Genomic DNA, 17662 nt, shown 5'->3' on the forward strand with positions numbered 1-17662 from the left:
AAAATTAATTGAATGTGATAGAAAAATGAAAATGTTTTAAAATGTTGCTGCTCTTGACATCACTACCCTCAATCTTTACCATTCTCACTGCTACCAAGATTAGCAAATATTTTACTTAATATGCATTTGTTAAAGGATCAGAAGGAGGCAGGCAGAAACAGACAGGACTGCCTCAGCCCCAGTTATATTACAACGTCCAGAACATAAGCTGCTAGTGTTTTGATCCTAGTTTCCAAACTTTACACCTAAAATTTCTGAAACTGAAACTTGTCTCCCATTTTTAAATAAGCCAATAGAAAATAAACATTTTATGTTGCAATTTCATTAAAACACTTCACATCACCTATGAGGCTAACAAGATAGACTTCCACAACTGGAAATTTACTGGTTTCCAAAAGCTATGCTGTCACAAACTTGGATAAGCGTTACAAAATCAGATAGCCAAGTGCAAAGAAATTATGGATTAAACAGTAGAAAGCATGCTTTTGAAAACAAAGGCCTTACAGACATCTTGACATTAAATCCAGATACTCTGTGATAATATCCTCCCAACAAAGGAACGTGTATGCTTACACGCAGATTCTGAGTGTACTTCTGTGGGCTTTAGTCTCCTATTTATCTATCCAAGTTTGAGACCAAATAAAAATTTATGTGAAAGCTTCTTAAAACTAATTTATTACTGATACAGAAGCAATTTTAAAATACTCTAAAGTGCTAAAATAATAATTAGAACATCTGTCAAATTATACACTGAGGATAAGTTTTCCAATACTCAAATTAAGTATAATTAACATCAGCACCAAAATATGTGCCCAGCTGCCTTCCCAGGTTTATCAAAGCTAGCTCACAGAATAGTTGTTTTATAACTGAGGTCACACTAGTGACCTAAAGTCCCCACTTAATGTCGTACTTACATCATACCCAGTAGTTCCTTAAACACATTCCTGATGTATCAGAATTAGGAATGAACAGGACAAACGGAAAAGTAAGGGGGAAAAAAAGAGATAAAAGTGCAGTAAAATCATTATTGTTACAGAACAGAATCCAAACATAAAAATAAAAAAGAGCATTAACTTCCCCTACCCTAGGCACTAACGAGAGTGGGTTCTCACTTTATAAAGAATAAGCCAACATTTTACATTTGGCGGAAAAAAATCATTTCCAAAATTCTAGGTAAAGATTTATTGAGGTATGATATTTATACAAAAAAATGTACAAAGCATAACCATATTTCCGGATAAATTTTCACAAGGTAGTCACACTGTCTAAATACCACTCAGATCAAGAAACTGTTCCTAGCATGGCCAAAGCCTTCCTGCCCTCTCTCCCAGTCACTCCCTCTGTCTCCCGAAAGTAACTGCTTTTCTGGCTAGCTCTGCTTTTTTCAAAACTGTACATTAAAGGAAACATGCAGGATATACTCTTCTTCCTCTCAGTATTGTTTGTGAGGTTCACATATGTTGCTGCATTTGGCAGCAGTCCATTCTCCCTCATTGCTGTATAACTGGAAATTAATTTATCTACTGTACTGATGGACGTTTGGATTGTTGCCCGTTTGGAGCACTTAGGAATAATGCTGCCTGTGGACATTCTTGTACACGTTAATATGATACACAGATGTAGCTTTTCAAATAACATAGGATGATCTATGCTTTGTAAGCAAATATTTTTAAACTTTTCATTTTTAATTAGATCCAAAGTCAGAATGACAACTTCAGTGACTTACACTTCTAGTCCCAGCATCACTTCAACACTTTAACCCAGGGATTCAGTCGGTCCAGGAAATTAGATGTGAATAGAGAAACTCCCACCACTAGCTCTTGACACCTAATGACCACTAAAGGAAGTATATATTCCTGTATCACAAATCGGGTTTTTAATAGTTTGATAATTATATTCAAATATAAGTGGTCTCCTTTAATTTCATGTATTTTTATTTTATAGTTCTAAAAATGCTATCCTGAGAAAAGATTCATAGGCTTCACCAGACTGCTAAGCAGATCCATGGCACAAAGAAAAAAAAAAAAGGTTAAGAACTTATTGTTTTATTTAACTAAAATGGAGGCGTAACATAAAAAGCAAAGGGATAATTTCCAAGAGCCATCAAAGAGGCAAAATATGTTGAGGGGAAGGGAAGACTCTAAATTATTAACCATGGAAAGGCCAAATTCACTAGAAAAAAATGTAGTGTCTGAGTCTTGAGGAGGGAGATGTGGGAATACAGAAGGATTTATAAAGTAAGAGAAGTTAATCAGAGGAATGGAGAGACAAGTCTAACGGAATTAAAAGAGGAGAGGAATGAACCTGGACAAGGTCTAGGCATGTTCCGTGCTTTCCAGAGGAGAAAAGCAATCTGGGCTCCTCTCCATCTAGGAGGAGCCCAGCAGCCAGAGAACTTACGGAAGTGAGATTTACCTTTAGGCACTGAGACACAGCTGAGTGTGTCTAGTCTGATTTCAAGGGCATTTGTGGTATAAAACATCTCTCCCTATCTGCTTACTGCTGATGGAATTATTTTACAAAGGAAAAATGCCTGTTTCTCTTTCACACCACACACACACACAAATGGCATAAAATGAAAATATTTGGATCTGTTTCAGTTTTACTGCAGTATCCTCATTTACTGAGAACTTCCAACTCCTGTCATCTCACCTCAACTTCTAGCATCATTAGCAGCGTTAGTGTTCAGCTACAATCTGCCTTTCTCAATTCTGCATATAAGAATTCCCTGATGAACTTTTTTTCAAACTCATACATGTATTTTCTTTCTTTTTGTTGTTTTTTTTTTTTGAGGGAGTAATTAGGTATATTTATTTGTTTTTAGAGGAGGTACTGGGGATTGAACCTAGGAAACTGTGCATATTAAGCATGCACTCTACCACTTGAGCTACACCCTCCCCTCAACCTGATGAACTTTTAAACAACACTGATTTCCAGATCCTACCGACAGAGATTATGACCCAATAATCTGGGATAGAGCCCACTGGTCAGTATTTAAGAGCCCTCTAGCTGAATCTAACGTGCAGTGAGGATTGAGAGCCTCTAATCTAGATCACTGGTACAAAATTTAGCCTCAAAGTTTTGTTGATCTTAAGGCCTAAAACCTTCGCCCACCCTCATCCTCACCACCACACACTAAACTTCAATCACCCAGAACTGTTCCACCTTGGAAAATTCTACATTCCAAAATACCAGTTGCTTATCATTCTGCCCCACCCCGGTCTTCAACCTCACTGAACCTTTCCTGTCCCTCAACTCCTCATTTCTTTCAATCCACTGTCCTTCTCACAGCCTTATTCCCTTTCCTAATCAGCCCTGTACCACATCATACATCTCCTCAATAACTCTCTGGGTCAGAACCTTCAATATCCTTATCTCTCTGGGTCTAACACTCCTTGTGCAGTCTTAAATCAATACAACTTGCTTTCGCTACTCCTGACCTGGGCTACCTAGATAATAAAGCACACAATCCTTCAGATTGGTGTCCCTATCAAATTTAAGGCACACAAGCTCACTGTCCCTCAGCAATATCTCTGGTCAGGAGATACCTACAATGGCTACTCCAATACTTCAATGCTGGCCTCAAGTCTCCCTCTACCTCCTTGACTTCTCTCTCACTTCAGAGAAAAATAAAAGGCTATTTGATATGAACGTTCTCAAATCCATTCTCACACAGACAATAATCTTACTAGGGATCTGGAGGGCCCCACTTATTGGTCATTATGACCCTGATAAACTGGTTATCCCCATCTTAAAAATCACTCCTCCCCAGCTTATTGAAGCCATCTCCCTTACTGAGCAATATCCTCCAGGCAGGTCTCTGTGCTTCCAGTTTTAACAGCTCTTTAAGCCAACTTCACTGCAGTGTGTTCTATCCTGTAACACAGCATGCACACATAGTGCAGAATGGTGTAACAAAGGTTGTGTAATGTGACTCTGTCCATGATTGTATCATATTTCCCACTGTTGTCTTAAAAAGTCTATTTCTACATATAAATATCTACATTTTATGGCTTCTAAATCACGCTCCTGGGTTCTATAAAAGTTGTACCATTCAACACTCAGAACTGTTTTGAAGATTAGGAAGTTTATACATAAAACTCCTCACTTAACAGTAAGCAGGCACTAGTTAAATGTGTAATTACAATAAACTATCATTTAAAGTAAGTCATCCCCTCTGTAAATGTACCTTATTTTATCACTTGGAGCCACATAAATGTGTTAAAAAAAAAAAGGCTAATTAGAAAAGGAAAAAAAAGGCAAACCCCCAAATCAACAATAAAGTAAAACAAACCCAACTATATATTCAGTTAATGGCATAACCCCAGGGAAAATTCTTTTAGGTATCTCAAATCCCTAATGGCATATATGCCTGGGAAGAACCCTAAAAAAATACTTTTTTAAAAAAGTCATCCCTTTTCCCATCTCTGCATTAGTCCTACATCAAGTCTATCACTTGTTTGTTCTTCTAGGTAAACAATAAAATAATCTTATCAAGTTGAAAAAAAATTTTAATTGAGATTTTGATTAGAAACATAAAGGCTATAAATTAACCTGGAAAGAAATGACATTTGATAATAATTAAGTCTGTGCTGCCCATTCTGAAATATGGTAGGCTTCTTCATTTTTTCCACCTTAAATTATTTCAGATTAATCACAACTAAGCTGTAACCTAGGCCAAATAACAACTATAAAGATATCACCCATCTAAGTGGATTGTAGGATTTACTTACTATATAAGTAAAAAACAAATAACACATAAACAAATATTTATGTCCTTTGATGCCACATAATGAATCCATAAGAGATCCACCACACACCATCACTATGAGCCCAATCTCTTGGTGCTCAGAATGGGCCTATGCAAATGTTTAAGGCTGACAGCTTTTTGACCTTCCCCAAACCCTCCCTTGGGTCTCTACAGAGGATTCTGAGGAAAGTAAGGAGAGTGAGCGTATATCCATTTCAATAAACACTGAGCTCCTACTATGTGCCAGGTACTAAACACAGTGCTGGGAATACAATAGTACATAAAACAGTAAGTCCCTTGAGAAAATAAAAGGACTGGCTCAAAACTCCCAATTCCCAGAGCAACAGAGAGACAAGTGGTAGAAGAGCAGACCAGAAACCACCTACCTGCCCCTGAGCTGCCCCTACTTTAGAATTCTGCACATCCAATTTGTCAACATTTTTAGGAATGCAGCAAAATAGGTGACAGCCAATAAATAGTAGGAGCAGGTGTTCAAAAACTTGTTAACTGGTGGTCTGAGCTTTATCAAACCTCAAATTTTCTTCACAAATTAAATTCAACATAAATCCTTCCTTCTAGAAATTTAAACAAGAAATCTAAAACACAGATTTTCTACATAAATAAAACGTTAGCTTTTATTTTCCCACTTTCGACTTTTAAAAGATAAGCTTGATCTATCTAAATTTCAACCAGCTTTGGTATTATATCAAATTCACTTAGACAGTAGGTTCTGAATTATTCTACACATAAGAACAGCTTACACTGGGGTGGCTTCGAGGAGGCACTCTTTCTCTTGGAAGTCTTTCATAGTCATATCGTCCCTCAGACCACATTTCATCTCTTCTGTACGCCACTGGAGAATAAACAAAGAAACCAAAGAATTATGGGTTTTCTGTATTAGGAAACAATAATGAAGATAAGGAAGAAGTACATGATTAGTTTCCAACACAAATATTTTCCAGAGATACTTCAAGGAGAAAAAATGTAAGTGACTTCAAAAAAAAATGATTAAGGCAATTCTTCTTCTAAACAATTCTGAAACTAAAAAAAGAAAGAAAGAAAAGGAAGAAAAGAAATGAAAGCTCCATCTTCCTTCTATTTCCAAGGCTGTTTACAGTTTCGAAAACCTTCTTCCCATCAGTTGTGGGAAGATCCAGAAGACCACAAATTTTTCATTCTCATAGAGTAAAAATTGGAAAAGACTCATTTTAATGAGTAGTGTAAAAGGCTGATCAGCAAAGCTCCTCATGGATGGTTCCTACAACAGTAGTTTCAGTTTTTCTATATCCTTAGAGCTTAGTGTCTCTCCATATGTTCAATGAAGTGGTTTTAGCTTGAAAAAAGTACTAAAAAACAATCTTGTAAAAACAAGACAGCTCAACAACCCTGACACAAACCACTCTTGATTTTGTTCTTAATGCTATAAATTTACTATAATGCAAAGACACCTTCATAAAATTTGACATTAAAATAGAAGTTTTGTCAGCATTTTTGACATTTGGGATGCAGAGAGAGGCTTCCTGCTTTGACGGAGAGCTGACACATTCTGGGTAGAGGGCTCATGCAGTGCGTTACAGAGTCCTGATGGAAAAGCATCTGTGAACAGGCAGACAAGGCAAACGAGAGATGAGAAGAGGGTGCAGGAAGCAGCCTAATGCTCATTTACATGAAATGGTGATATAGTAGGTGAGGGGTTGGCAAACGTTTCTGTAAAGGACCACATAAATATTTTTGGCCTTGCAGGTCACAGGTGTCTGCCACAACTACTCAGTTCTGCTATTACTTATAGACACAAACACATATATAAAAGCAGCCATAGGCAATTTATATAAATGCATGAGTGTGGCTATGTTCCAAAAATTTTATTTATAAAAACAGGCAAGCAATCCACAGGCAGTAGCTTGACAAGCCCTGGAGTAGACGACAAATGGTGAACAGGGCAGAACCAGCAGAGGACGAAGTAATCATGGAGCAGGTTAGAGGTACAAACCATCCCAGGTATAGGAGGATCATAAGCAAAAAGTGAAAATGGGACAGGTACCGAGTCAGGGCCTTACAGTACACTGAAATTAAGAAAACAAGACCAGATGCACAGTCCACACGTCTCTGAAGAAGAAAAATATTTCAAACACACAGGTCAAGAGACTTTTGGTGATTCTTTCTGATGTAATACTCAGCAGGAAGAAAAAGTAATGGATAGCCCATTTTGGCAGTACAGAATTGTAGTAGTTTAGGTTAGTTTAGGCCAAGGGAAAAATAAAGGCTGGAAGATGAGAGCAATATTTTTAACACTATCATAGTACAATCAACCTTAATTTTCTCTGAAGAAAAAAAAAAGCCTGTAACATTTTCTAATACAAACAAACCAAATCAAATAAACAAACTAATCAAAGACTCCAGGAAAATCTTAATTTAAGTTACAAATTTACTTTTAACATAACGCATAAAGCAACCTGAATTCTAAGTCTACAATCAGACATCGTTAGCAATGTTATTTCAAAGTAACCAGTCCTTTGATGGAAGCTTAAAAGGAAAAAAAAAAATTGTCAACATTACTTCTCCTCACCCACCTTTACTGAATCCAGGCTTCAGTAAAATTGTTTTAGTATAAAGACAGCGTTAGATTTTATCTTACTTAAGATACAGGACAGAGAAATAGTAACAGCAACAAACTGAAATCAAATCACAGGAAAAAAATCAACAACCCAAAATAAAAATGGACGAATGATATGAAGACAGTTCACAAAAAAGTAAATACAGTGGTTCAATCTTTTGAAAAGATGTTCAACCGTTTTCAAAATAAAGAAAATGAAAACTAAAACTATAATGGAGTACTAATTTTCACCCAAAGCTCTGCAAAATTCAAAATATTTTGACAAGAGTAAGAAAAGCAACATTCTCATACATTAATGAAGGAAGTATAATTTGGAATAGACTGGGAACAAACTGACAGTATCTCTTAAAAATGTTAAATGCACACACGCTTTGATCTGGCAGTGCTACTTCTACATATAATTACACAGGTGAACAGCAAAGATGGAAAGCAACCTAAAATGTCCCTCTGGAGGATACGGAAGAGATAGTGTTGCACATTCATGTAAAGGAATACTTGCAAACCATTTCAAAGAAAAGTTATGCCTATATAACAATACAGAAAGACTGCCAAGGTACACCACTAAGTAAAAAAAAAAAAAAAAAAAAAGAGTAAAGGGCAGGTTAATATGTAGAGCATGCTGACGCATTTGGAAAATAAAAAGGCAGGGTATGAATATATATATATACATTAAGCACAGACTACTTCTGAGAGTATAACCAAGCTTGCCTCCGGGGAAAATGGGGTGCCTGGAGTACAAGAGGGTAAATATTTTCACAACATGTTTTATACATTCTTGTACCTGTATAAAAATAAGTTTTTAAAGATCCTGAAAATCATTCAGTAAGTGTAACATAGCAAATGATGGCAAAATTATGAATATAAATTAATGAACTAAAGGAGAACATAAGTAAAAATAAGATGTAGTAGTTAATGAGAAAGAAAAATAAACTACAAGAGTTCTAAAGAAATACTATGTAGCTTCTTAATTGGATATAACACTACGATATTGAAATTTACTGGCTTCCCACAAAAAAAAAAGTGATAATAATTACTATACTACTTACTTGAGTCCTGTCAGGAATCAAATTTAAAGTTTTCAACAATCTCCTGTGGGGAGGGGAAGGGCAGATACAGACCTAAGGATTTGTGTCTCTATTTACCAATGGAGAAAAGTAATTAAACCTTCATTATGTATATAAATAAAACTCTCAAAATAAAAATTCACACACCTTAATAACCAAAACTTCCTGCAAACACACTTCTGAAAATAGAAGACAATATTTTGACCACCAGAGTCTACTCAAGCTTCATAAGAACAAAATTATGTCAAGAGACTTCTAGACGTAATTTTGCCAGTTGAGAACTGGACAGGGCATCTCTCTTATCCTTTCTCTGAAAGGACTGCACTAGACATTTAAGGTCATTATTACCTAGAATATCAAGACCACTAGCTTTAAAATATCTCACATATTGAAAGAAAATCTGGCATCCTTAGTCTGGCAATCCCTGTAGTTTTATATTGGCAATAAGTGGTCCCATGTTCAGAAGTAATCCCAGTATCAAGACAGTAATCATCAACTCATCAAAGAACACTAAACGTATTAGGTATTATGTTTGATGGAGAACTTTAAATGACCTTCCCTTAAAGTATACGAAGTGCATTGAGCAGGCTTAAGTAAAATGGGGGGGGGGGTAATGTGCAATTCATGACGGAAACTGCAAATCTCTGAAATATTCCTACCTTTTAAAAAAGTGAATCTAAATCTACTCAAGCCTGTAGCTCCACCTACCACTTTACATGAAATTCGAAAAACAGAGGAGTGGCTCACCTAGAAAGATTAGACTCACCTAACTGCCATACAGAGACTTTGGGAAATGCCTCACTAGCTGAGTGCAGAAATAAGACTGTATTGCTAGTCTTAAACTTACAGGTCACTCCTGATCTAGTTGCCTTTTTCTGCCTGGCAGTTTGGAAGACAAATAACCAAAATTTTATTGTGATTACCTCACAGTATTTCTACTTTAATTAATCAATCTGCAACTTATAGAAGCTAAAAAAAAAAAGCAGCCAAGAAAGTAAAAGTATATAAGTGATGTAAACCCAGCAACTGGAAACAAAGTAGCTAGAACAAGGCAAAAAAACAGAAATATAATCATATAGAAATTCAGAATTGCATTGTCTAGAATATAGATCATCAAGAGACAAGAGGCCAATTAAATTCATTTGTGGAAGAGTTAAATCTGAACAAATTAATCAAAGAGTTAAAATCCAGAAATGTAGAAAAAATCAAATTTATCTGATGGAAAGTTATTTTTTTAATATGTATGTTGTTTCAGTTTGGGAAAATGAAAAGCGTTGGATAGTAGTGATGGTTGCACAGCAGTGCGAATGTACTTAATACCGCTGAACTGTACACTTAAACAGTTAAAGTGGTAAATTTTATGTATATTTTACCACAATTTTTAAAAATGTTTTTTAAATGTAAATTTTTCTGGCATCAAACTCCTAACTGAATTTGTTGAATGTAACAATCAGTTCTGTAGGGCATCAATTTGTATTTTGAACTTAATTTCTGCTAGAGACAAACAGTATCCATGAACCAGCGACACATTACACTACTGTTACCACAACTTCAATTCCTACAGTCACTCATACGACCATTCTGCATATACCTGGTGATGCCCCAATGAAGTATTCACCTTACCAGGAGCTATAAGAAATCACAGTTTCAAGTAAAAATGTTTAGTAAATAGAGTAAACAAATTCTCTTTACCTTAAAAAGTTAACAGTGTTTTAAAAAATCTTAACTTAAAATTTTAATTACTGTACACTTAGGAATAATTTTATAAAAGGAAATTACTTTCCTTTAAAAATAATAAAATTGCTGAAGTATCTATATTACAATTGAACATAAACACTAGGCTATAAAGTAATCTTTAATCAATTATTCCATTTTTTAAGTTATCTCTTACAGGTGAGTATACTAAAATACTAATATCTTAACAGAATCTGCAGGTATTTAGTTTTTAAATGTACTCTTATCATACTTATACTGCTTTTACGAAACAGCAATATCAGAATATAATGCTTTATTGTTACCTAAATTACTATGTATTTTCAGAATAAGAATATAAAAATAGCAGAACACAATATAATGGTGAAATTAAACAAAGCTTGGTGTAGCAAATAATTAGCACCCACTATAGAAAACACCCCCCCCAAATTAAACAGCACTGGTGAGGTCCATGCCAAATTATTAAACTTCTTTTATACTTAAGAAATCTATATAATTGGGGAAGGCAGGAATATAAACAGAAGATTCCATATGCAATCTTGTACTGTTAGCAAAGCAAAATAGAACATACAGTTTGATGATTACGTACAAAAGACAGAAAATCAGGCTGTAAAGAAGATAGGCTTTAATCTGGATCTTCCATAAAAATCAGAAAAGAGAAAAGGTAGTAGAGGAGATGACAAGTATGCAGTAAGGTAACAAGGGAAGAATATGCTAATAATCTTGAATTCAAATGATTTTTTTTTTGGTAATTTTCAAAGGATTTTAAAGTAACTGGTGAGTAGAGCAACCTTCTGATTAGCCACACGTTTATGACATTACCCAGATGTAGGATGTTGACCCATCCTACAACTAGAAGCCTATCAGCTAAATTTACATAAAGGTGCTCTGACTCCCAGTGAAGTGATCATGTTACTTATCCTGTCATCACTTCACTAATCTCCCATTAGCAGAGTATCAGAAATACTCCAGGAAAGTTCTCTGATCCAACAGCATATGAAAACTGAAGAATACAACTGAAAATACAAGGCCTCTCTACATCACAATTAGACAAAGAAAAGAATTAGAATTCAGTGTGGAGAATGCAAGCTTCATTTAGAGGCTTACTAATAAGTGGTTCTAGATTATAAAGATCTCATTATCCTATGCCATAGTCAACAGAGTATGTTTAATACACTATTGTGGTATATTCATGTCTAGATGTTATTTTTTTCCATAGCACTAATCATCAAAGATACTGCATAACATTGATGCATATTATTGGTCCGTTGCTACTAGGAGTACAAACTGTAGGAAAGCAGCTCTCCACTCATTGATTAATATTAAGCACCTAGAACAACATGCACAATGTATGTGCTTATGGAGTAAACCTATTAATGCTGGTAATATGCTCCTTCTAGATAAATGATTCCATCTTGACTCCTTTCAAGAGGATCTCTCATAGCACCTCCAACTCAATATGCCAAAACAGTTCTATAGACTTCTCAGAAACCTGCCTGATCACCTGTCTTCCCCATTTTGGTCAATGACACCATCAGGTACCCAAAGGCCCACATCAGAAACCTGAGTCTCACAAGACCTAAACTTTACATATCTAAATAAGTTATTTCTATCACCTCAATACATAAAGCACATGTATCTACACTTCCCTATCCCTGCTACCAATGTCTTTGTTCATGGGTTTTTTTGTACATCTACTTTTTTATTGAGGTACAGTCAGTTTACAATGTTGCATCAATTTCTGGTGCACAGCACAATGCTTCAGTCATACATGAACATACATATATTCATTTTTATATTCTTTTTCGCCATAAGTTACTATGAGATATTGAATATAGTATAAACAAACAGTTATTTATCTATTTTATATATATTAATTAGTATCTGTAAATCTCAAACCCCCAATTTACCCCTTCCCACCCTCTTCCTACCTTGGTAATCATAAGTTTGTCTTCTATGTCTGTGAGTCTGTTTTTGTTTTGTTTTGTTTTTTTTAAGATTCCACATATAAGTGATATCATATGGTACTTTTCTTTCTCTTTCTGGCTTACTTCACTTAGAATGCCAATCTCCAGGTCCATCCATGTTGCTGCAAATGGCATTATTTTATTCTGTTTTATGGGTGAGTACTGTTCCACTGTATAAATACACCACAGCTTCTTTATCCAGTCATCTGTCGGTGGACATTTAGGTTGCCTCCATGTCTTGGCTATTGTAAATACTGCTGCTGTGAACACTGGGGTGCATGTACCTTTTTGAATTAAGGTTCCCTCTGGATATATGCCCAGCAGTGGGATTACTGGATCATATATGGTAAGTCAATTGTTCATAAGCTCTTAGTCGAGCCTTTGGACTCCCCAACAGTAGAACACTGGTCTCCCTGCTTCTGATGTCATACCTTCCACCCTGCAAACTGTAGCTAAAGTATTCATTCTGATAAGACACCTGATTTAAAAATCTCTCAGTGGTTCCCCATATCCTAAAGAATGACATCTCAAGCCTAAACTTGAACAAAAGCTCATTTGTGACCTTGCTTCTACCCTGCCAGCTTCACCTCCTTCAATCCCCCGACCCTCTCCAGAACCTCTAGACAGATCAAACTACTTGTTCTGCAGGTGTGCCACTATTTCTCCCCACCATATCTTGGCAAGCTTTTCTCCTGCCTAGAATATCTTTCTTCTACTTGTCTGCCTTCACCCCCTACTCTTCCTTCAGGATTCAGCTCAAATGTAAGCTTTTTCTATATTCTCCACAAAGAATAAAGTGTTCCTTCTTTGAGCCTCTTAAACCACCCTGCTATAACAGTACTATATAGTATCACATTGAATTTACTTTCCTTCTTCTCCTCCCTCCCAAAATGAACAGGCAATGACTGTGTACCTCTTTTATTTCTGTTGCTTAGCAGAGTAAAGGTACTTATTAAATATTGGCCAAATAAACATATTATTCATATAACCACTATATGAGCCATTCTAGGGAACGTAAGTATTAGTTTAGTTATTCAGGAAGCTTTCAATGAGCACTGTTAGATTATGGCTCCTGTCACACATCTCACGATACTAACGCCACTTCATTTTTGAGCAAAAGGTACCAATGAGAATCCTTTAGGTCTAGCACGTCAAGGGGTGATTCTCAATCCTGTCTACGCATTAAACTCATCTAAAGAGCTTTTAAAAATTACTGGTTGAGCCAAGATGGCAGAGTAGAAACTTACAGCTCACCATCTCCAACAAGTACACCAAGAATCACATCTACAAACCCACTGAATCGCACAAAACACCTACTGAACTCTGGCAGAATGTCTCTCACTTCAAAATATAGAAGGATTCTCACAAAATTCAGTAAACAACAAGATTATATTGTATAGCACAGGGAACTATATTCAATACCTTGTAGTAACTTACGGTGAAAAAGAATACGAAAATAAATAATTGCATGTTCCTATATGACTGAAGCATTATGCTGTACACCAGAAATTGATACAACATTGTAAACTGACTATACTTCAATTTAAAAAAAATACTAATGTCTAGGCCCTGTCCTCTGAAACCCCTACAAAAACTGCCTGGGACACTTTTCTAAGTCTTAAACTTTCTCATCTTAGGATAAGATCCATTTATGTTAAAGCAAGGTAAATGTATACAAGAAGTTCTTAAGGATTGAATTGAACCTAAAAATTACACAATACATAATTCCTCCTTGAAAATGTTTAAAATTCCAGACATCTAAAACAAATTGAATTTTAGAATATAATTAAAGTCTGTGAAAAAAGAATTAACACTGATACCAATTTAAATGGTCAAAATAAAGCAAAGAATCCACAGGAATTAATCACTGTACAGTGCTCAAGGAAAGATTAATACAGGAAATGGTACTTACGAAAGCCAAGGAAATTTAACCAGAATCTTGAGAGATGGCTTAAATGTGAATGAACAATAGTAAATGGGAGAATCTAAGAAAACTGAAAGGAACTGGGCAAGACAAAACGTGCAGAGAAAGAGCAGAAGATTTGCATTGCAAAGGAATGGGAAATAAGCCTGCATAGGTATTCATTTCATTCAAGCTTTCATTTCCTCCCCTGAAGTAGTTACTAATCATCCCATTTCAGATAAAACATCGAGGCTCTGAAAAGCTCACATCCCAGAGCCCTGCGAAGCCTAGAATGAGCCTCAGGCCTGCATGACTTTAAAGCTTAAGCCCTTTGCATCATACCACACTGCTTCAGAGCAAAAAGGCAAGGACAGAGAGAACAAATTCAAGGGCATTAAGTGACACAACAATGTAAAACACTAGAGGAGAAGCTCCTTGTAGGCTTTTAAACCTAGAAATAAGGTGAGAGAAAAAAGTCATTCCAGAAGATTAACCTGGAAGTATACAAAGTAGATTAAAGGTAAAAAAAGCTCGAGGAAAGGAGATCACTGATAGCTTCATAATAAACAATAAAACAGTACTGTTAAGGTACTGCATTCTCTACTAGTTTCACAACTTACTTTTCACCACTTTAAAGAAACCTCTTTTATAAGCCCCTCTGTACTGTATTAAATAGTAATAGATTCTTGATTGTTCATCGTAAGTGATCAAGTAATGGAAAGTTCACAAATAGGCAAAAATACCAGATGTTTGCCTGTGTATATTTTCAAATCTAAATCTCATTTCACATCTGCCTGGAGGTTAGAGTCTTGTTTGGTCAGCCTCCTTCCAGTCTTTTGCCCTCCATTTCACTCTTAGAAAAGGATACTCAATTAGCTTTGCTAAAATCTCATTCATATCTGGCTTCCCCGATCAAGATTCCAAATAGTTTCTTATTAATTAACTGTAACAAATCCAAACTTCTCTGATCTTCATATGCCCTGTTCTACCATCTCTTCTAACCTCCTGTTCTCTCCAAAGGGATCATTCCTGCTGTAAAGGAAAAGCCAGGCTGGTCTAACAAGATAATTCACAAGTCTAGGAATGTAAAGGAGAGGCTGGGCTGGGCTAACAAGATAACTCACAAATCTAAGTATCAGAATACTGGTCTGAGTTCTGCTGGACTAACTTGTAAATCTAAGTTAATTAATGTTGGTTTGCTGTTCATTTTTTTTTGCTAGCCAGCTGGATTTTCAAAGATATATATCTGGCTTTGGAATGTTGGTTTGCTGCCTCTCTGCCTCGGCTTTTGTGATAATGATGCTGCTAAAGCTGTTCCATGCCTATTGGCCGAATACCCCAAGCTTGTACTTTACCCTATAAAACCTCATGCGCATGTCTTGGGGGTGCTCAGAGCTTCGGAGCAGAAGCCCCTCTGAGCCCGCCAGCGTAATACATCTGAGTACTTCAACCCTCCAAGTGGTGCTTGTTTCTTGGCTGGCCTGTCGTTTCCGTAACACTGCCAGCTTCCTGTGTCAAAGTAACAAACACTATCTTGGAGCTGTCTGACTTATTTCCCAAACCAAGACCTCTTTCCATTCTTTCACTCAACTTCCAACTATCCATTGAGGCCCAGTTCAAAATCTATCATTCTCCACAAAGCCCAATTCTGAACCCAATAACACCTACAACAGATCCCAAACTAGTGACTCAGAAACCACATGTGACTCATGTTTGGCCCAGGTGTCTTCTTTTTAGTAAAACTTTATTCCATTGACCACACTTAAAAACTGGGAGGTAGCACTCTAAGAAACTGTATTTCTAACTTTCCCTGAAAAAAACTGGACGCTTTGGCAACACTGGGATCATACTGTCACGCAGCCACAATCAACTGTAGCTGAGTAGCAGCTGACGCCTTTTGCAAGATCTTTACAGTTTAAAGTCAGGAGATGACACATCTACTGCCTAATTTCTGAGACTACCTGCAGCAACTGCAATGACTCAAGAAATACTTGACTGCCTGTTAGGTCCTGGAGTTACAAAAGTAAACAAGACAAATACAGTCACTCTCTCCCCATCAACAGCCTCGCTTGGTAGCAAAGACAGAGAGAAGCAGTCAGGACACATCTGATAAATGCTACTATGAGGGCAGTAGAGGGCACTTAGCATATGGCAAGGATTCCTAATTCTGTCCATGGGAAGTCAGGGAACGCCCTTCAGAGAAAGTGACTAAACTGAGAGCTCTTTAGCGGGTGTAGGAATTATCCATTAAAAAAGTAGGGTAGGAGTCCAGGAAACCAAAGGCCGCAGAAAGAAAAAAGAACTTTTGCAGACTCTCAGGGAAGAGAAAAGTATTGAGAAACTGAAATCAGTCCAATACAGCTAGAGCCGTCACTCAACCTTACACGCAGATGCCGGAGAAAAGACTCAACTGAAAGGGCTGAAGGAAAAAAAAAAAAGGGTCAGCTGGGGTGAGGAGATGAAAGAAAATTTCCATAAACAGGCTGAATATTAAGCGGAGAAGAAAGGTTTCAGAGGACACGGTTGTTGTGTTGTGTTGAAGAGTGAAATGCTGACGAGGAGGGAGAAGCAGTGAAAGCCTAAATCGAGGGAGAGGGAAGCACACAGCAGCACAGGGATGAGGGTGTAGCGCAGAGACCAAAGGGGCTTACATTGGGCGGTAACCAAGGATAACAGGGATGTGAACGTGAAGCACGGTAGTTTTGGCTGGCCACCCGTCTGCCAACAGAATGAGTCCCAACGGTCCTCTGGTGGACGCGGAGGCATTCCAACCTCTCAAAACTCCATTGCGCCCTGGCGGGGCTGCACTTCCGTCTCTCTAGAAGACAACGGCTTCAGGCCGGATTGATTGTGCAGGGTCCGGGAGAGGCTCTGAGTTCCAGGCTGCTGGCACGCGGCTCCCAGGCAGTGGTGAGAGGCCTGGTCTGTGTGTGCCGGTGGGTAGAAGTTAAGTATAAACTACCTGGCATTATTTTCTGATTTTTCTGAAGGAATGATGGCCCTGCACACAGTCAACTTAGAGAAAAAGCAGTGTGTGCCCATTATAGCTTTATAGGCAGAAAAAAGGTGCCAAGAAGTTTAATAGTTGTCCATACCAGTATTCAAGATGAGTCATTCTGTGAATCCGAGTGTCCCCAAGTTGACCTTGTCTCCCCGAAGAGACTGAACTATCCTCCGGAAAAAAGGCCTGTTTTACACTTTTTTTGGTAGCTTCCAAAGTGCCTAATCCCGAACTGAGTACGTCGAATACATTCAGTAAAATGACCGACTTCCTAACAGATTTCGGGTCACTGAAGTCACCTAGTTCAGTCCTCTTTTTGCACATTACGGCGCTAAAGAGAAGTGAACCTATACCACAGCCTCAACACTTTCCTTTATTCCAAACTCCACTGCGTCTCTCCACCCTCAACCGCAGGGGCAGAACCGGTGCACGATTCAAATGCAGCGGGAGACGCCAAGTCCCGCCACGGAAACGCCCGCCCGCCCCGCTCCCCGCTTCCCAGTGTAGCGGCCCGCGCGCCCGCCCCCGTCCCCGTCTCGGAAAGGTAAAATGCGCTCACCGACTCTGGGCCGCGGGAGACCCCGTAAGTGTAGTCGTCCGCTGGTCGCCGCGCTCCCAGCAGGCACTTCCGGCGCGCGTAAAGACGTCAG

General features: G+C 37.6%; 1 protein-coding gene across 9 annotated transcripts in view; it reads right to left on the reverse strand.

Annotated features, from left to right (window-relative positions):
* The window catches only part of PPHLN1 (periphilin 1), a 119915-nt gene extending 102255 nt beyond the window's left edge, over nucleotides 1-17660 (reverse strand). For 4 of the 9 annotated variants that reach the window (XM_006202872.4, XM_015238042.3, XM_006202869.4 and 1 more), the window contains exons 1-2: nucleotides 17572-17660; nucleotides 5512-5603 (exon numbers count right to left, since the gene is read on the reverse strand). In XM_006202872.4, coding sequence (XP_006202934.1) covers nucleotides 5512-5583 — 72 coding nt within the window. In that variant the 5' untranslated portion in view covers nucleotides 5584-5603; nucleotides 17572-17660. Of the gene's footprint in view, nucleotides 1-5511; nucleotides 5604-16662; nucleotides 16766-17106; nucleotides 17254-17571 lie in introns of those variants that run through there. The other 5 variants (XM_072972976.1, XM_072972975.1, XM_072972974.1 and 2 more) reach the window with 3 other exon arrangements.
* Between the last annotated feature and the right edge of the window lie 2 nt (nucleotides 17661-17662).

Source organism: Vicugna pacos, chromosome 12 (assembly GCF_048564905.1).
Source record: "Vicugna pacos chromosome 12, VicPac4, whole genome shotgun sequence".
Classification (NCBI taxonomy): Eukaryota; Metazoa; Chordata; class Mammalia; order Artiodactyla; family Camelidae; genus Vicugna; species Vicugna pacos.